The 20777-nt window shown below is 40.0% G+C and overlaps 2 protein-coding genes, 1 non-coding gene and 1 pseudogene across 3 annotated transcripts; all 4 read left to right on the top strand.

Moving 5' to 3' along the window:
* Nucleotides 1–1466: 1466 nt before the first annotated feature.
* Nucleotides 1467–1539, top strand: TRNAK-CUU (transfer RNA lysine (anticodon CUU)). The gene has a single exon. It is a non-coding gene; the product is annotated as a tRNA-Lys (tRNA).
* A 5552-nt stretch (nucleotides 1540–7091) lies between these two features.
* Nucleotides 7092–8855, top strand: LOC148923680 (G-type lectin S-receptor-like serine/threonine-protein kinase At1g34300 pseudogene; annotated as a pseudogene).
* A 1862-nt stretch (nucleotides 8856–10717) lies between these two features.
* Nucleotides 10718–13650, top strand: LOC125207300 (G-type lectin S-receptor-like serine/threonine-protein kinase At1g34300). The gene has a single exon (XM_048106578.2). The coding sequence runs from the start codon at nucleotides 10904–10906 to the stop codon at nucleotides 13427–13429; it is 2526 nt and encodes an 841-aa protein (XP_047962535.1). The 5' UTR covers nucleotides 10718–10903; the 3' UTR covers nucleotides 13430–13650.
* Nucleotides 13651–17673: 4023 nt separating this feature from the next.
* LOC125206681 (F-box protein At3g07870-like) lies at nucleotides 17674–18984 on the top strand. Its single transcript, XM_048105921.2, has one exon. The coding sequence runs from the start codon at nucleotides 17717–17719 to the stop codon at nucleotides 18860–18862; it is 1146 nt and encodes a 381-aa protein (XP_047961878.1). The 5' UTR covers nucleotides 17674–17716; the 3' UTR covers nucleotides 18863–18984.
* The last annotated feature ends 1793 nt before the right edge of the window (nucleotides 18985–20777 follow it).

Genomic DNA, 20777 nt, shown 5'->3' with positions numbered 1-20777 from the left:
CAAGAACAACATCGAATCCCTTGAGAGGAACAACGGTGCAATCAATAGTATATGGCTCATAATCAAGCAGTATTAAGACATTGCGGCAAATACCCTTGGCCGGCATCGTGGAGCCGTCGAGTAGGGTAACAGGAGGCAAGTCGGATTTTTGTGTAATAGGCAGGTGTAGCGAAAGAGCCGTTTGCTCGGCTATAAAACAATGGGTCGCACCGCTATCGATCAAGACATGAACTCTACCATTGATGATGGTTCCGGTAAGTTCCATTGCTCTCTTCAAAATAATTGATTTTCTGAACTTAGGCCACCAATACTTATATAGTTACATAAAGACTCCGATCCTACACCAATTAGGCTTTCAATTAAATAATTCAAAACCTATCTCCTGCAAAATATAATATCCTAAAGACAATAAAAATAAAGAAATCAAATCTTTCGGGTATTACCCATTGTTTATTACCAAAAAAAAAAAAAAATCAAATCTTAAAGATATTGTTTTATATTTGATAGACGATCATGCGTGCGAGACTTTATCTAATCCCTCCTAATTCCGCTACAAAAAAAGACTTTATTCATGCTAATTTATAGTATTTTTAAATATATTATCCACACCATTCCTATTCATGATTTCAGAGCTAAAATTAAAGCTAATTTATAGTATTTTTAAATATATTATCCACACCATATCTATTCATGATTTCAGAACTAAAATTAAAGGATACAAATAAAAATACCCCCAAAAAATAAAAGATTAAAATGTACTAGTTGACAAACATATCCCCAATTTAAGGACGCTTTTCTTTGTTTTCCCTAAATTAAATTTTGGAAATTTTCCAACACAAGTGTAATTGTGTCTCCAATTTGAGCTTATTGTTAAACGATAATGGGAGAATATGAAATCCTAATGATAATAGGATATGTTATCAAAACAATTGTGAATTTTAGTTAAATTTTGATTTGTGACATAACTTTAAAATTCTGAGTAAAAATTATGAATTTTATTAATTTTTTCAAAATTTTCACGAATTTAATTTAGATATAATTTTTATCTGAATACAAAGTGAATTTTTATATATTTTCTCAAATTTTGGTATGTTCTACGAAGACGAGAACGCTAGTAATTTATTATTTTGTCAATACACTGAGCAACATAACTACACCATGTCATAAATTTGATATGTGTATTAACATGCATGTAGATGATCGATCTATTATGCAATCGAGTTGGAGTTATTCAACCATTATTGTAACTGAATCGAAGTATGTTTTAGTACTTTGAAAGAATAACACATTATTATAATCAAGTAACATCAATAACTATTATTATAATCAAGTATACATCAATAACTAATCAAATCAAGCTTCAAGATTTGAAAGAATAACACATTCCAATTGTGATTGGATTACACATTTTTATATCTTATGATTAAGCAGTAAAGTCTGTAATTAGCATTTAATTAAACAATAAAGCCCGTCTAGCTCAGTTGATAGAGCGCAAGGCTCTTAACCTTGTGGTCGTGGGTTCGAGCCCCACGGTGGGCGAATGAGCTTTTATTAAATTGCACCTAAATAATTAATTTTATTTAACTATAATGACAAATAATCGTATAAATTTGTGAATCTTAATATAACAAGATCAGTTTAAAATTACTCTGAAGAACTTTGATATTCGAGATTAAGTAGAATTCCATTCTCTAAAATCGTGTTATACGGTAAAATTGTGAAATTTCATTGAAAAAATTAAATATATGTTATTTAATTACGATGACAAAAATCGTGCATATAATTGTGAATCTTAATAGTATAATATTTATAAAGTACAATATAGGTAATCCAAATCAATCCAAAATTACACTAAAGAAATTTGATATTTGAGATGTAGAATTTTATTCCTTCTTTACGAAAAGGTTAGCTAAAACATAGAATGTATCGTCTTATGTTGCAATAAATTATTTACAAATAAGATTGTAAATTTTCATTAAAAAAGAAAACTACTCCCTCCGTCCTAATAAATATGAAACATTTGCTTTTCGGCCCAGGATTATATAGTGTTGTTTTGTGAGTTAAAGAAGAGAGAGTAAAGTAAGAGAGAGAGAAAAATAGAGATAAAGTTATTTCTATTTTAAGAAACGTTTCATTTTTAATGGGATAATCCAAAAAGGAAAATGTTTCATTTCTAGTGGGACAGAGGGAGTATATAATTGATATAAAAATTAAAAAAAAGTGCATGATTGAAATAAATGAAAAATTACATAACCCTAAAAAAATTAGAATTTTCTTCCCAGTCAATAGGTTGAGAGTTCGAAAGAGTAAATAGATAATTATTATTGATTTTCTTGTAAGCCGAGGAGTCGCACGGTGCGGCCATTATATATGAACTCCATAGAGAGATTCCTCCAATTTGCGTCCATATCGCCTAGTGTAGCGAGCCATGGGATGCCGAGAACAATGTCGATGTTCTCGACGAGAGGGAAAATGTAGCAAGAGATGTTGAATACCTCGGAGTGGAGCCTTAGTGCAACGTTGCGACAAACGCTCTTGACCCGCACCGTGGAGCCGCTAGCAATGGAAATAGAAAAGTCGGTCGTTGTCGGTGTAATGGGCAAGTGTAGGCTATGAGCCATATGCTCGGATATCATACAATGGTGTGCACCACTATCGATCAGCACACGGACTTCGGAATTGTTGACCGATCCGACTAGCTCCATCGATCGATACTTGATTTTGTCGAACCCGTTGTTGGAAGAGAGCTCCGCCTTGGCCATATTGCAGGTTGTTTGGATGAGATGTTGAGACCTCTCCAAAACCAATATTTATAGTTACACAAATTAAAATTCCTATACCAATTAGACTTTGAAATAAACAATTACTCCCTTCGTCCCCCATTAGGAGTCACACTTTGACCAGGCACGGATTTTAAGAAATATAAAGAAAAGTTGATTGAAAAAGTTAGTGGAATGTGAGACTCATTTATTTATATTAGTTTTATAATAAAATGTGAGTGAATTGAGTTAGTGGAATGTGGGACCTACTTACTATTTATGGTAAAAATGAAATGTGACTCTTAATTGGGGACGAACCAAAATGGAAAAATGTGACTCTTAATCGGGGACGGAGGGAGTATAATCTTAAAGGAATACGATAGTGATAAAATATGAAATCCTAAAGATAATAAGGATGTTGGTTTGTTTTGGTTAAATTTTGATTTGTTTCCTTCCAATTTTATTATTTTTCTCTAGATTTTCATGGATTTAAATTGGATAAAATTGTATCCAAATCAAAAGTGAATTTTATAAATTTTATCAAATTCTAATATGTATATATGAATTAAGTGCAAGTTGTTAAGACTATAGCACATGTAGGTTTGATGATCGATCTATTATGCAGTCGAGTTGAAGTTGTTCAATAATTATTGTTATGGACTCGAAAGAAAGTATAAGTGATTATGATATTTTTTATGAATAATTTATGTTATTTAATTATGTTAAAAAGTAAACGTATGTTTTTTAGATTCTCAATATAATATACCTCATCCTGTCATCCAGATCTATCCTACAATTATTTAAAATAATTGTATTCAACTATTTTTGTTAATCGAACGGTTACTTTTGAATAATTTTTGCTAATTAATTATGATGGCAAATAATCGTATATTTTGGCGAGCCTTAATATTTACATGGAGTACAATATAGCTTACCTAGTTACTCAGATTAAATCAATTATATTATTTTTAAATGATTTGTATACAACTATTTACGTTATTTGAACAGTTCTTTTTGAACAATTACTGCTATTTCTTTTGATGATAAATCAATAATCGTATATTTTTGTGAATTGTAATAGAAATATTTATAGAATGGATCAACATATTTCTTATAAAAGTATTATGTCCCATCTTAACTAAATATAAATTCCATGTAGAATGAGTCAACCGCTGGAAAAACAAAGAAGGAGTGTTTGGTTTACTAAAAACCATTCAATGCAAGATTACCTTTCTTTAAAAATTGATTCCATTACTAAATTGGGTAGATTGCCTAAAAAAGTCACAAACTTTGGGGGAAGTCTGGTTTTTCTCAAAAACTATAAAAGTTGCACCTAAAGTCACGAATTTTATCGGATCGTGCAAAGTTTTCAAACTACCCAACCTGACAACATATTTCCGTTAAAAACTTATTCCACGTGGCATGTCGGAGGCGTGACTTTGGCAAAATTTTTGAGCTCAGGTAATATAACTTCTTTTTGGCTAATTTCGAAAGCACAAACCCAATTCAATCGACGGAAAATGCAATCGACAAGAGTGAAATCGTCGACAAACGGTTTAGGGATGAAACAGCGACGTGTAAAGGAGATTTAATAAAAAAAAGCATAAAACGACGCCGTTTTTTGCCCAGTTAAAATTTTTGTCAAGTCACGCTTCCGGCATGCCACGTGTAGGCCTGGGGAAACGGTTCTCGGTTCTTGGTTAACCGAGAACCGAACCTTAATTTTCGATTCTCGGTTAACCAAGAACCGAAAAAATAAGGTTAAGGTTCAGTTCCGGTTATTAAGTTTAAGCTAATCTCGGTTCCGGTTCTAACCGAGAACCGAAAGGTTAGAACCGAATAACCGCTATTTTCTAAATATTTAATTTTACTATATTTATTTTAGTTTTATTATTTATTTATTTAGAAAAGTAAAAATTAGTTTGATGAATGATGTTGGTTTATTAGTTTTGGACTTAGTTTTGTAAACTTTGTTGGAATTTTGGTTTTTGATGATGGAATGGAATTATGGTTTTTGTCCTTTTGATTTCACGACTTATTACTTAATGTTTATATTGCATTTGAGTTCAGTTCCTTCGTTGGAACCGAAGACCGAAACGATCGGTTCCTTGAGGAACCGAACCGACAAAGAGTTCGGTTTTGGTTCTGGATTTCAAAAAAAATGGGAGTCGGTTAACCGACTAATCGGTTCGGTCGGAACCGAACCGACCGAATTCCCACTCCTAGCCACGTGGGATAAGTTTTTAACGGAAATATATCGTCAGGTCGGTTAGTTTGGGCAATTTGCACGATCCAATAAAGTTTATGACTTTAGAGCATCCACAATAGGGCGGAGGATAGCTCGGACGATGTGTATCCTCCTTCGCATCGTCCGCCACTGTGGGCGACGCGGACGATGCGACAGACGATAGAACGCGTTATTGTTTTTTTTTCAATTTTTTTTTCTATTTAAATACCCAATTCCCATACCATTTCCCATCTTTCAATTTCCCATCTCCCAATCTTTCTCTCTCATCTCTCACATCCCTCACTTTCCAACTTTCAAACTTAAAAATAAATCTCGGCGGCGACGAATGGGGTACATCGGAAGGCATTACTCGGGCCTTATTCGATTGCGTTAATGATGCTGCGGCGGAATGCTTGGCAGAAATGTAGCGCGAGCGTGAAGCGGCGGAGCAGGTGGCGGCGACGCGGATTCCTCGGCCGATTCGACGTCGGACGTTTGTCCCCTGCGAGGACTACGTAGCTCACCAACGTCTGGTCGCAGACTATTTTACCGAGCAACCATGGTGGGGCCGGACGGTTTTTCACTGCCATTTTTGAATGCGGCAAGATATTTTTCTCCGCATTGTCCGGATGTTGGAGGTGATGAATACTTCCAGTATCGGGAAGACGACATCGGCAGACCCGGCCTTACACCGTTGCAGAAGTGCACGGTTGCGATCCAGCAGTTGGCCTACGGCACCACGGCGGATATGTTCGACGAATACCTTCACGTCGAGGAGACAAGGCCGCGATTTTCTAAATAATTTTTGTAGGGGAATTGTGGAGGCTTTTAGCGACGCATATTTGCGAAGGCCGATTGATGAGGATTGCCAGAGCCTGATGAGGATGCACGAGACGGTGCACGGCTTCCCTGGAATGCTAGGGAGCATCGACCGTATGCACTGGTAGTGGAAGATTGTCCGACGGCGTGGAGAGGCCAATTTACCAATGGATACAAGGGTAGCCACCCGACGATGATCCTCGAAGCCGTCGCTGACCATCAGCTCTGGATCTGGCATGCATACTTCAGTGTAGCCGGGTCGAACAACGACATCAACGTCCTCAACTCGTCCAACCTCTTCGCCGATCAATGCAGGGGTCGCGGCCCAACCATCGAGTTTACTGCCAACGGATACCAATATCATATGGGGTACTACTTGGCCGATGACATATACCCACGGTGGCCTGTTTTTGTGAAGACGATCACCTGCCCAATGGGTGACAGGAGAGTGTTATTTGCGGCAAAGCAGGAGGCTGCGCGGAAGGATGTGGAGCGGGCTTTTGGTGTGCTCCAATCGCGGTGGGCAATAGTGAAAGGTCCGGCGCGTTTGTGGTTCAAGGAAGTCATCGCCGATGTCATGTATGCGTGCATCATCTTGCATAACATGATAGTCAAACAAGAAGCTGGACATGTCACCGATTGAGCTAATGATGAAGGTGGATCTAGCTCCAGCACGGCGACCCCGCCCGTCACTCGAGGATTACCAATGGGCTTCAGTGAGGTTCTAGAGAGACAGACCTCAATGCGCAGTCAACAAGACCATGCTCAGCTCATGAACGACTTAATGGCCATTGAAAATTTGTAGTTTTTTTTATTTCGTAATGTAATTTGAATTTTTAATTAAATGAAGTTGTTTTTTTCCAATTTTTGTAGTGTTTAAATATTCAAATAATAAATAAAATGCTTAGGGCGGACTATAGGGCAGGCTATAGTCCGCCCCACTGCAGGTGGAAGGGTAGGAGGATAGAATGATGATGTGGCGGAGCATAGGGAAGGGTTTAGTCCGGGCTATCCTCCGCCCCATTGTGGATGCCCTTAGGCGCAACTTTTATAGTTTGTGGGAAAAATCAAACTTTCTCCAAAGTTTGTGACCTTTTAGACAATTTGCCCTACTAAATTTACAGCACTGAACTGAACATATATGTTACTTGAAAGCCTTGTTTAACAGATTTTTAAAATCAAGCCATATGATATAACACACTTGGTCTTAGTAGACTATTCTCCATCTAATGCAAACTTGGTTGATGGTTCACATTTTACTTTTAGCAATTTCGGGCAAGCTTTCTTTCTTGATGCATACATATGATCTCTCGATCGTCCTTCTATCGATTGTGAAAAGGAGAGGATGAAGTTTTCATTCCTGAACATGGTGTGGCTCCTTTTCATCTTCATCTTCAAAACTAAATGTTTCGAACACAAGTGATTCGTGGAGATCGCCTAACAAACGTTTCTCGCTTTCCTTCATTCAAGAATCTACAGACACTTATTTTGTTGCCATCACATGTAATGGTGTTCCCATCTGGAAAGCAGGTGGTGCTGTCGACTCCTCTGCCTGGCTCGAGTTTACTTTCTACGGAAACCTCCTGCTCTATAAAGGCTATTCTGTTGTGTGGTGGTCCAACATTAGTAGATAATACTACTAATGTTAGTAAGGCTGGATTCAGAAGGGATTCTTTCGCTGAACGATCAATCATCATCACGTGTAATTATGGCACGAGGTAGTGACTATGGTAAAGTAAGTGATCAAAGTCTGATTGTGATGAGAATTTGAGGATGTACAGTTATTCAATAAATGGAAGAGGAAGTAAGAATGTGACATGGGCTGCTGTCACAGATCAGTGCAAGGTTTTCGGTTATTGTGGAGATTTTGGTGTTTTCAGATATGATGAGATCAGTGGGAATCACTTATGTGGATGCCCATCTCAGAGTTTCTTTCTGACTAAGTCGGACGAGGGAAGGAACATAGGTTGTGAGAGGAAAATGGATATTCGGAAGTGTCAAACAACAATGCTGCCTATGGATAATACTTTGTTCTTGACATATCCTCCAGAAACTGATGAAGATTCCTCCATAGCAACAACTGCTGCAGCCTGCAGGTCTAATTGTCTAAACGATTCTTCCTGTGTAGCTTCGACTTTCTTGGAAAACAGAACAGGCACTTGCTAAATGAAAAGGTCAAGTTTCATTAGTGGTTACCAGTCACCAACAATTGATAGTAAAGGTGTGTGAGCTCGCCACACCAAAAGAAGTCGAGAATCGAACAGTAGCACTACTTAAGATTGCTGTTGTAGTTTTGGGAAGCAGTTTGGTAATGGTCAATTTGGGTAGCTGTTTGATATGGTTTTTTTGTATGTCTAAACCAAGATACCGTAGTTTAGTGTATGAGTACACTTGTTCAGACCATGCATCAAGTGCTCCTGTCCAGTTCACATACAAGGAGCTCCAACATGAGACGAAAGGGTGATTTGGGTCGGTTTATAAGGGAGTCTTGGCCAAAAAAATGGCTGTTGCTGTGAAGCAGCTTGAGGGGATTGGACAGGGAGAGAAGCAGTTCAGAATGGAGGTTGCAACAATTAGTAGCACTCACTCATCACTTGAGTCTTGTGAGATTGGTTGGTTTTTGCAACTACAGAAGGTTCTCGTTGTAGGCTTACGAGGAGTTTGAGAAGGGCGATGTGGGAGCAGTTCTTGATAGAAGGCTAGTGGAGGATGGCATTGATGTTGTGCAAGCAATGAGGTTGCTAAAGGTGAGCTTCTGGTGCATCCAAGAGCACGCGTCGTTGAGGCCTACGATGGGGAAGGTTGTGCAGATGATTGAAGGGATTGCTGATGTGAAGAAACCACCTCCACCTTTGTCCACTGGCTGATGAATCAGCTCAATCTTCTGTTGTGATCGACAGATTTCATTAGTTTCGTTGTACCAAATGGTGGTTGCTTCGTCGTTGGCTTCGTCTTGAAGGACCTTGGATTTTCATCTTTGGCTTGGAAGGTGTAGAAACATGATCATCTTTTGATTGAAGATCTTGGTTTAGTTTCAATTTTTGTAGTATTTGTTTTCTTGGAATAGTGATTGCAATTATTGTCAAGTTTCCAGATGTTAAATTGTGTGAATTCTTGATTTGATGATTTTGATAAAGAATTAAAAATATGCTATGAATATGTCATCAAAGAAAAGGATGTGTGACCTTATTTTTCTTTTAGTCAATTGTATACCTTAATTTTGGGTTCACAATATTTTGTTGACCTCTTCAAACTAAATTTTTTAGAATGTCATGTTTTCTTCCTCACGTTAACTATTTTTAATAAACTTGAAGTAAACAAAAATATAGTTATAATTATGATTATTGATTATTTGAAAACTAATGACATGAAGTTTTACTTGATCAAATGGTTGACTTGAAAAAAGTGGAGAGGAGAAATAAAAATCTTATCGCAATCTTCCTCACTTGACCAATTCATAGTCTACTAATAACAAGGACCACTAATAATAACTCAATTTTACTTTTCCATTGATATTATAAACTGATAAAAGGAATAATCATAATTTATAATTTATATTATTGGTCATTGAATAAATATATTCTGAAATAGTATATACACAAAGAATATGATTTTATTTGAAAATAACAAAACTATCCCAACTTATTTATTTATAATACGATTAATTTGAAAATTAACAAATATAGTAGTATATTGTTCTATTTCTGGAGCTGTCCAAAAACTTTTATCTCATTCATTATTAAATATAATGCGATTTCAAATTTTTCAAAAACTAAAAATAATGAGATACTTATTTGATTTCCACATAATTTTCACATAGACGCGTTTCATTTATTATTTGGAGTACTATACACGACCACGTCTCCAAAAATCAAGCAACTGAGATATTTAATTTTCACATAGATCGAAAATAGAATTTTGTCCTGCCAAGAATGTGAAGATCGAACTATCTACCTAAAAGTGGTAGATTCGAAATTAATAAACTTTATCAATATATCACATGCCATAGACAAATACATGAACATAACATAGCAATAATGATAATAAAATTTATTGATGAAACTTCACTTTCAAATTAATTGTATACCAAACTCATACTAATCTTAAACTTCTCGTGCCTATAGCCACAAAAACAAAACTAATCACATATGTTAGCTAAAAAAAGATGCATTAAGGCTATGAATGGACCTAGTGGCAAAACGATTTAATGCTCATATCTAAAAGTTTTCAGTTCGAGCCCGTTGTGATGTTATTTAAATTTCTACTTAACTATTAACTGTGTATACTATAATAACTACTCATATCGATCAATAAAATCACGAACCTTAGCTCAATTTTGATATATCCAAAATCACAAACTTGTAGTGAATTTCACACAAATTCAATATTTCCTATGAAATCTGACTCGTGAATACTGCAAACCTAAGTTTATTATTTGTGTCCAAATTTAAAACTCATGTAAAATACAAAATTTCGGTAAAAATATAATTACATCTATCTCTAAAGTTGCAAACCTTAGCTTAAATTTGATATTTTTGACATCCTCTAAAATCACAAACCATAACTTCAGTCCCGTTATGAATTTTCCATAAATTCGACTTTTTTTTCTAAATTAAACCTAGGGAAAAACTCAACATGTTGTAGTAAATTTCCCAACTTATGTCTCTAAATTTCACCGGAAAATCCAAGTTCATAATTACGACACCAAATTTAAAATTCTAGTAAAATACAGCAAAAAAAATCTGATTTCAGAATCAATATAAAATTCACGAGTATGATAGTTATATAATTCGAGCAATATAAAATTGAGGCGTGTTATAATTTCGGAGAATAATATAATGGTGGTCAGAGAAATAATTAAATACTGCTATAAACATAAAATTATTCACATTTTAACAGTTGTAAAGAAATGAAACCAACCGTGTTAGACCTGCAAATAGTGGAGAAATCTGCAAATCGGAAAACAAAGGTCAAACACTCTCTCTCTCACACAAACACACACATTGACTATATCTAATTGAAGCTTCAATCACCTCCCAATTCTTCAATGGGGTGTGTTTTTCCGCCGTAAAGCTCCGATCTTTACCACCAAAACGAAATGGGCCTCCCCCATTCCCCTCCGCCGCCGCTCCTCCTACTCCTCCTCCTTCCTCTCCTCGCCTCCGCCGCCGACATCCCTCTAAACTCCACCCTCTACGCCTCCGACCCCAATTCAAAATGGACCTCCTCCAACAACACCTTCACCATCTCCTTCCTCCCCTCCCCCTCCTCCGCCGCCGCCGATTCCCTCATCGCCGCCGTCTCCTTCAACTCCATCCCCGTCTGGCAAGCCGGCCCCGCCGCCCCCTCCTCCGCCGTCCTCCGCCTCCTCCCCTCCGGCGACCTCCAGCTCCTCCCCTCCGCGGCCTCCTCCTCCCCAATCTGGTCATCCTCCACCGCCTCCCTTAACGTCTCCGCCGCGGAGCTTCTTGATTCCGGCAATTTCATCCTCAAAAACTCCTCCGGCGCCGCCGTCTGGGCCTCCTTCGACCGCCCCACCGATACCCTCCTCCCCAATCAGCAATTCACCGCCAATCACACCCTCACATCAGGTCTTTACACATTCAAGATTATGCAAAATGGGAACTTGACGCTTTTGTGGAACAATTCCGTGACTTATTACAACTCAGGTTTGAATTCCACCGCCAATTCAACTTTGCTAAACCCAATTCTTGAAATTCAGCCAACTGGGATCCTCACCCTCTCTGATGTTTCACTCACTAGCGATCTTGATTTGGCTTACAGTAGTGATTATGCAGAGGAAAGCAATGTAATTAGGATTGTGAGATTGGATAATGATGGGAATTTGAGGATTCATAGCTTTGTTCAAGGTAGTATTGGGGTTTTAGCTACTGGTTGGGCTGCTGTGAGTGATCAATGTCAGGTTTATGGATTCTGTGGGAATAATGGGATTTGTAGCTACAATGATACTTCCCCAATTTGTGGATGTGCTTCACTTAATTTTGAGCTAATTGATGCTAGTGATAGTAGGAGTGGTTGTAGGAGAAAGGTTGAGCTTCAAGATTGCCCTGGTCAGGTGGCTATGCTGCCGTTGGATCATACCGAGTTCTTAACCTTCGATCCTGAGCTGGAATCGCAGGTTTTCTACATGGGAAATCAGCCTTGTAACCTGAATTGTTTGAATGGGGCTTCTTGTGTTGCTTCTACCTCTTTATCTGATGGATCAGGGCAGTGTTTCTTGAAGACGAGCAGCTTCGTGAGTGGCTTTCACACCCCGGCTATTCCAAGCACTTCGTATGTGAAAGTTTGCGCGCCTGTGCTGCCTAATCCCTCAGCTGGTTCGGGGAGTGGTGGGGTGAGGAGTAAGTGGAGGTTGAAGGCGTGGGTGGTTGTGGCAGCCGTGTTGGCCACGTTGTTCGCGTTGGCACTTGTTGAAGGTGGTTTGTGGTGGTGGTGTGTTCGGAACAACAATAAGTTTAGTGCGTTGTCGTCTCAGTACGCGCTCCTTGAGTATGCATCGGGTGCACCGGTGCAGTTCTCGTATAGGGAGTTGCAGAAGGCGACCAAGGGGTTCAAGGAGAAGCTCGGGGCGGGAGGGTTTGGGACCGTGTATAAAGGGGTTCTTGCTAACCGGACCGTGGCTGCGGTGAAGCAGCTGGAGGGGATCGAGCAAGGCGAGAAGCAGTTCCGGATGGAGGTGGCCACCATCAGCAGCACTCACCACTTGAATCTGGTGAGACTGATTGGATTTTGCTCGGAAGGGAAGCATCGGTTGCTGGTGTACGAGTTCATGAAAAACGGCTCGCTCGATAGCATCCTATTCGCCTCCTCCGAGGAGCAGTCGGGGAAGCATCTGAATTGGGAGAATCGGTTCAACATAGCCCTAGGTACGGCGAGAGGGATCACGTACCTCCATGAGGAATGCCGGGATTGCATCGTTCACTGTGATATCAAGCCGGAGAATATCCTCTTAGACGAGAACTACTGCGCGAAGGTTTCTGATTTTGGCCTTGCAAAGCTCGTTAACCCGAAGGATCACCGTTATCGAACCCTAACTAGCGTGAGAGGCACGCGAGGCTACTTGGCTCCGGAGTGGCTTGCCAACCTCCCCATCACCTCCAAATCCGACGTGTACAGCTACGGAATGGTGTTGCTCGAGATCGTGAGCGGGAAGAGGAACTTCGAGGTCTCTGCAGAGACGAACCACAAGAAGTTCTCTCTGTGGGCTTACGAGGAGTTCGAGAAGGGAAACATCGAGGCAGTCGTGGACAAGCGACTCTTGGATCACGAGATCGACATGGAACAGGCGAGGAGGGCGGTCATTGTGAGTTTCTGGTGCATCCAAGAACAGCCATCGCAGCGGCCGATGATGGGGAAAGTCGTGCAGATGTTGGAAGGGATCATGGAGATCGAACGGCCCCCGGCACCTAAGGCTGCTTCGGAGGGATCCGTTGGTGGCACCAGTGTCACAGCGAGCAGCGTTAGCGCGTTCTCTACTTTCGCAGCTTCGATACCGGTGCCCTCTTCGTCGTCGTCGATGCGGACCCCGGGAGTGTCGTCTTTCGCCTCCGGGAAGAACGGCGAACGGGGCAGTTCGTCGTTGTTGACGTCTGAGACGAAGTGAGCTATTTGCCTAGAGAGGAAAACAGCGAGATGATGTTTTTCCTTTGATAGGTCAAAACAGAGTAGTACATAATTGTATGTGCTTTTTTCTCTTCTATTGTGATGAGTTCTTGATTTATTTTGTGTTTGAAATTGAATAGGACTGGAACAATTATATTTGGAAAAAAAATTGTAATTATTGTTATACAGCTTTATATGTGTAGTTCATTTTTTCTTGAATAAGTTTGTCATATTTTGTAACATAAAACTATTACTACTATTATTATTACTAGTCTTATCAACCATTACACAATCTTAATATATCAGTATAAATGAGAAATAATAAAAATAATGTATTATCAATAATAGAACTTTTTAAAAAAACGTTTCACTCTTCTAAACAGAATAGTAGCACATTAACCAACACCATGTTTTAGTATTTAACTTTAGTTAACTCTCTGCCAATAGGTTAAGGTCTTCCCTAAACGGGCTACTGCATATCCTGATTTAATTCCCTCATATAATATTGGATCTGAGTGTAAGGGTAGGTTAAGGTCTTCCCTAAACGGACTACTGCATATCCTGATTTAATTCCCTCATATAATATTGGATCTGAATGTAAGGGCCGTTAAGATCTTCCCTAAACGGACTAGCATATCTTAATTTAATCCCCTCGTATAATGTCGGATCTGAGTGTAGGGGCTGCAACTGAATAGTCTTTGATGCACTAAAAGGATTTATAGGTTGGAAGTATTATTCAGCCGTTACTTTTGACATTCTCAATAAAATATTTATTTGCATGCTCCCAAGTCCCAACGACAAATCATTAAAATCAAATGTTTTAACAGATTTTTTTCATCTTTCTCCGATAATATACTTTGGGAAGACAATTGATTATTAATGCTAGCTTGCCGTACTCATTTCTCTTTAACAACTAATTTCAAATATTAATTGAATATAATTATATTGACTGGTTTTTTCTATATAATCTGCGTTAGCTAGGAAGGCAGAATTACTTTTAATGCTAATTAAATTGCCAACATATAAAGAATAAATAAAATAGTTCATAGCATATAGTCATTTGAAATTTTTGTTTCCAGCATTTCAATATTCAAACAAACATATCACATTTAGTGGAATTTATTAGTAATAAATTTCGTTACTCCTGCCCCCATTTAACTCAGATTTTTAACATTATGGAATAGAATATTACCCTATTAACAAATCTATTTCATTTTCAGATAAGACTTTGGGAAGACAAATCTATAATTACAATTTACAACCACCTGCAGCAGATTCTGTTTTTTTTTTTTTTTAAAATTTAAATAGGTCTTTTTTTTTAGCTTCTATTCACGATGCGTTAATAGGTTCAGTTTAGGAAATGATTATATTCGTGCTTAGAAAAGTACCAAAACGATTCCCGCCGAAATAGTCATCAGTGGCAAAATCTTGTTATTAGTAACACAACTCTCCTTTTATACTTCCTACCTCAATAAAAAAAAACAAATATATACACTTTCATTGTTAGAGCATCTCCAATGCTAAATTGGCCAGTAATAAATCAGTCATTCTCTCTCTATGCCACGTCAGCAGCACTAAAAATACACATGCCACATCAGATTTAGGCCAGTCATAGACCAACCGTAAAAAAATAATTAAAAAAGTACTACATTTACGGAATTAAAATTACGATTAAATTACGGAATTAAATTTACGACACATATACGGGAAAATTTATTCATTTCATTAAAAAAAAGTACAACGATTTAAAAAAAAATACATGATTTTTTTTAAAAAAAAAGACTTCCACACACGAGCCCCGCCACTCTCTACTCCTCGTCGCCGTCGCCGTCGCCGCCGCCACCCGTGGTATCTGAGCCCACGTCGGAACCCGCTAGCCGTGCCCTCGCGATTTCCAAATCAACCCGCATGCTCTCGAGCATCGAGTGAAGAAACATCTTCTCCGTGGGGTCAGTGGCGGTCCTCCAATCTTGGAAGACCGTGTACATCTGATCCCGCGTATGGTTACGCGAATGGAGAGTGTACTCGAGTGGGGCGGGTGGGAGGCGGAGGACTGGGCCTCCTGGGGCGATAGGGGGGATCCTCCCCTCGCAGCCCGTTGCGCCCGCTTTTGTCCAACCGGGCGAGGGCGACCAGCAAATGAAGGAGGGGATGGAAACTCCTCAGCATCCGGGGGAGATCGTGGGATCCGCCGCTGCTGCCGCTGTAGTCGCCGGAATAGTTCAGCTTCTGCTTCTTCGGCCACCCAGCGTCGCACCTCGCCCGGAACTTCTCGGAGTCCTTCAGCAACAAAAAGCACTCCCAGAAGTTTAACTCCTTATACTTCCCCGGCAAGGGGAACTGACTCTCGGCTATCCTCTAGGCGTCCTCCTTATTCTGCCCACTACTGCTGAAGTCCTTCCCGTGCGGGCAGTGCCTCCTATAGGCAGCTCTGAATCTTCGCCCACATGTTGACGACCCGCTGGTTGTTCGCAACCAGCGGATCGTCGCACACCTCCAACCACCCCCTGGCCACCCCGGCGTACTCATCCTCCGTCCACTTCCTCCGACCGGGGGTGTCGTCAACAGCGGGCTGCGACAACTCGCCGACCGCCTTGGCCTTCCCCTTCGTCTTCTTCTTCGGCGCGGCCCGCCACGCTAGAACGGGAGTATCCGGATCCCCGAGATCGATCCCCATATTATGCAATGACAGAAGGTCATCGCCAGTGAACTGCGTCTCCACTGGGGTCGACGTGTGAGACGAAGCCGTCAAAAAATCAAGCGAGGGACGATATACCGTGTCCCCTCCCGGTGACCCCTGCATCCCGGGATGCATACCGTGCTGCATCCCCCCCTACATCCCTCCCTGCCACATCATCCCTATCATCTGCTGCTGCATCTGGGGCATACCTCCCCACCCCGGCGCTGACTGCCCGCCGCTCCCCTGGCTCCCCTGCCCCCCGCCCGGCATCCCCCACGGCATACCCCCCTGCATCACCCCCGGCGCACCGACAATCATCCCCATCAACTGCCCCCAAGGGACGTTAAACCCTGGGCCCATCTGCCCGCCCATCTGGCCCCATCCAGATCCCACGGGTACCGTGGGAGTCTGAGATCCACTCGTCGCTGGACTGGACTCGTTGTTGTGATCCATCGCTCGATGATGCTCTTGTACAGAAAGTTAGAGAGAGAGAAAACTCGTTAAAACAAGTGGTGCAAATGAAAATGAAACTAAAATCGCGTTTATATAGGTTTTAAAAAAAAAAAAAAAAAACAAAATTCGGTGCTGGCCGATCGGGCCGCCACAATGGCGGCCAGCGCCGAGCGATCGGCCAGCCCACGCCGACCCGCTCGCCAATTTTCCGCTGGCCGCCTCCAATGGTTCGGCTAGCCGATCGGCCACCGCTGCGAATCGGCTAGCCGGTCACTAGCCGACCATTGGAGATGCTCTTATCCAGGAATATGCATATATTTTACTTTTTAAAAAATTTATCACAATTCATATGATTTATATAAAATTTATCACAATTCATATGATTTAAATATAATTATAAGTGAGAAGAAATGTGTTGACTTTTACTAAAAAAATAAAATAAATGACTCTATGGAACATACTAAAATAATAAAATGACTCTACTACTATAGAACCGAGAAAGTACTATTTAACTATCTCTCTCCTCCTCTACCTTACTTTATCAATTTTATACTATTAATTTCCGTATCATAACATTGTCCATATTTTTATGAATCAGAGAGATTATAATGATAGACGTAGAGTAAAGAGAAAGGAAGATAAATAGCCATGACATACATTTGAAATCAATATAATAATTACACAAATTCTCATCATCCAATAACCAAAACCCCTCCGGCCTTCCCTAACCTCGGCTTATGCCATTTGGTTGTTGCTCGATGCTCAATCGAGCTAATGACCATCGAGCAGTGTGCGATCGAGCATTGATGCTCGAGAGCATCTGACCATCGACGATTTTGCAACTTGAAATTTGAGCATTAAACTATTACTCGATGGAAGATTTTCGATCGTCCTTGCTGAGTATTGAGAGGTTGAATATGCTCAATCAAGCGTTTAAGCATCGAACTTTGTGCATTACTTGATGCATGATAATCAATTGCTTCTTAAATACTCATACAACGTTTCAATTTTCAGATTTAAAAATACAAAAATTAAAATAAATATATGCTTTCTACTAGTACTACTATAAAAAGTGGAGAAAAGCCCCAATTCATATTCACACAATTCTTCTTCTTCTTCTACTACCTGTTTAAACGCATTCCATTTTCACCATTAATGGAGCAAAATATCTTCAAAAATCTACCATCAGATCTCACCACCAACATCCTCTCACGCCTCCCTCTCCGAACTATTTCAATCAGCAAATGCGTCTGCAAACCATGGCTCAATCTCCTTCAATCCCACGATTTCGCCAAATCCAAACTCAAAACCCCACCCGCCCTAGCTCAATTGACGCCCTTGACGAGCTCAACTCAGTGCACCGTTTTCCAATTCCAAGACGAAGACGAAGCCGATGTCGAGAGCCACGCTCTTCGTTTCCGCCCAATCGCAGATTTCGAAATCCACCTCGGAAACAAAATCAAAAGATGTCGAGCTCAGGAGACTAATGGATTGCTCCTTATACATACATCGTCAGTGCGTCGTGTTTCTGTATCCAATCCGATCACTCGTGAATATATTAACCTCTTTATCCCTGCCGAATATGTGTCAGCAGCTTATTCGCTGAGTTTCGGATTTGGCGTGAGCAAAATAAGTGAGCAATATAAGATTGTTTGTATCAATGCGGATAATGGATCCGACTCTCATTGCGTGTACACCCTCGGAACGGGAACATGGAGGCGCGTTGAAGCCGGCGCCGCCTCCGGTTTCAAATTCTGTTTCCATGCTTACATCGAGTGTAATGGCAACCTCCATTGGACGTTGGAAGATTCTGCTGAAATCTTGTCGATCTGTGCATTTGATCTCGATACAGAATGTTTCAGCATCTTCTCTGCGCCTGTGATAGAAGGACTTACTGAAGATCGACATGCTATCGATTTCAGGTTTAATGTTTTGAGGGGCTGTCTGTGTTTGTCTTACACGTTGGACGATAAGGTTGTCATCTGGATGATGAAGGAGTACCGTGTCAAGGAATCTTGGACCATGGTGTACCATATTGGTATTGATATTGATTGTGGTATTGATGACTGTCATTGGAAGCTTATGAATGTTTATCCAATCAAGCTTTTCGAAAACGGTGATGTGTTGATGTTTCTGGAAGAGAAGTGCATCATCTACTACTCCAACAAGACAGGAACTCTTCAACATGTCTGTAGGCTTACGGAAGGAACTTCAGAGGATGACGAGGCTTCTGCCATGATTTTCACTCCTACCCCTTTCTCACTCAAGAGTTTTGGAGTTGAGAATGTGATCTCTTTCTAGTTCATTATGTTAGTCTACATTCATGTTTTGCTGTTGTATGGTCGTGCTGTGTCGAAGGTTTCTTTATTATGTAGTGTATCGCTACGACTTTGTTGGTTTTAAGTTGACATTTCTATTTGTGATTTGTGCCTCCATTTGGTTGATTGTTCAAATTCTTTAGTTTACAACTATATACTATTAAAACTTCATGATCAAGTGATGAGGGCCGGTGTTGTGAGCTTTTGATGCATCCAAAGTGAACAGATTTTAGTATATTTTGTAGATTGACTACAGAGGAAAACAGAGAAAATGTTTTACTTTGAATAGGTAAACACAGATTACTCATTTGTTTCTTCTTTTTCTATTTTACTGTGATGATTTGTTGATTATAGTTTGTGTTTGTTATTGAATTGGGCTGGAAAAAGGTGATTTGATCAGGAATTGTAATTATTTTCATATAGCTTTATACGATTTAGCTATATAAGTCAGAACATGAGAATATATTCTTTTATACTCTCTGCATCCTATAAAAATTAAACAATTAAATTTTTTTTTTTTTATTTGTTCCATTCGAGTTCCATGCATTCATTGAATGTAATGGCAACCTCCATTGGATAGTACATGAATCAACCAAAATCTTTTAGATTTGTGCTTGTGATCTCGAAACAGAATGTTTTAATATCTTCTCTCCTCCCTGTCGTAGATGGATTAGTTGATTACATGAAATTGAATTATTGGTGACAGAAAGTTAGGTTGAAGGCCTTCAAAGCCATAGCTAGAAAATGAACAAGGCTACTGTATTGCATAAGGATGATTGTATTAGATGATGAATTTGAAGATCAGTACGTCCCATTATATAGGGAGAATTTCTACATGTCAAAGGTATACTTTGATTTGATTGAATTCTATCTATGGAATGGATCACTAATTTCTTGCTTGTTATCTTCCATAATTTCTGTCAAAGATTTCATTGCAGTGCCAGCTCTATCCAACTCATCATTCATCTTCAACTCTCTGATTCCATCGTTGAAGATGGCAAGGTTTACACTTCCCCTCAATTCGATGGAGGAACGAGAATAAACTCCGAGTTTATTCCGCAGACGAGAGAAGAATTGGTGGCTCAGGGGCTTTGTGAATATATCTGCTATTTGATCTGTGGTCGGGACATGGCGAAGGTCTATCATTTTTGCTGCTACCTTGTCTCTTACAAAATGAATGTCCAGTTCGATGTGTTTCGAACGAGCATGGAGGACAGGATTTGAAGCAAGGGCGATAGTGCTCATGTTATCAATCCAGATGATCGGACAATGAGGAAGTTTTATGCCCAATTCAGTGAGAAGCGAGGTGAGCCAAGTTATTTCAGAAACGAGGAGTGCAAGGCTGCGGTATTCTGACTCAGTGCTGGAACGAGATACAACCTTTTGCTTCTGTGAGCACCATGAAACCAAATTACCCCCAAAATAAGTGCAGTAGCCAGAGACCGATTTCCTATCATCGGGATCCGAAGCCCAATCAGAATCACAAAAGCCAGTGAGATTAAAATTAGAGGCACGAATGTGGATGCCATGATTAACTGAGCCAGCAAGGTAACGGAGAATTCGCTTTACAGCTTTCCAGTGTTGATCAAGAGGGCACGCCATAAATTGACTGACCTTGTTAACAGAGAAGCTGATTTCCGGCCTTGTGATTGTTGCATACTGTAATGCACCAACCACGCTTCTGTAAAGCTTACCTTCGACAAAAGGATCACCATCATGCTTGCTAAGTTTCGAATCAGAAATCATAGGAGTGGGGGAAGCTTTGGCACTGTCCATCTTGACCTTGAGCAATAATTCCTTGATATAGGCTGCTTGACATAGGTGAATTCCTTGAGAGGTTTTTGAAATCTCCACACCGAGAAAATGGGATACCTCTCCAAGATCCTTCAGTGAGAACT

This window comes from Salvia hispanica, chromosome 6 (assembly GCF_029641045.1).
Source record: "Salvia hispanica isolate PSC_SH4W2 chromosome 6, Shi_PSC_v1, whole genome shotgun sequence".
In the NCBI taxonomy this organism is placed as follows: Eukaryota; Viridiplantae; Streptophyta; class Magnoliopsida; order Lamiales; family Lamiaceae; genus Salvia; species Salvia hispanica.
The sequence above is the reverse complement of the archived record's forward strand: the minus strand, read 5'-3'. Positions and strand labels throughout refer to the sequence as shown.

Coding starts and splice junctions, on each gene's coding strand:
- LOC125207300 (XM_048106578.2), top strand. CDS start 10,904: ATGGGCCTCCCCCATTCCCCTCCGCCGCCGCTCCTCCTACTCCTCCTC.
- LOC125206681 (XM_048105921.2), top strand. CDS start 17,717: ATGGAGCAAAATATCTTCAAAAATCTACCATCAGATCTCACCACCAAC.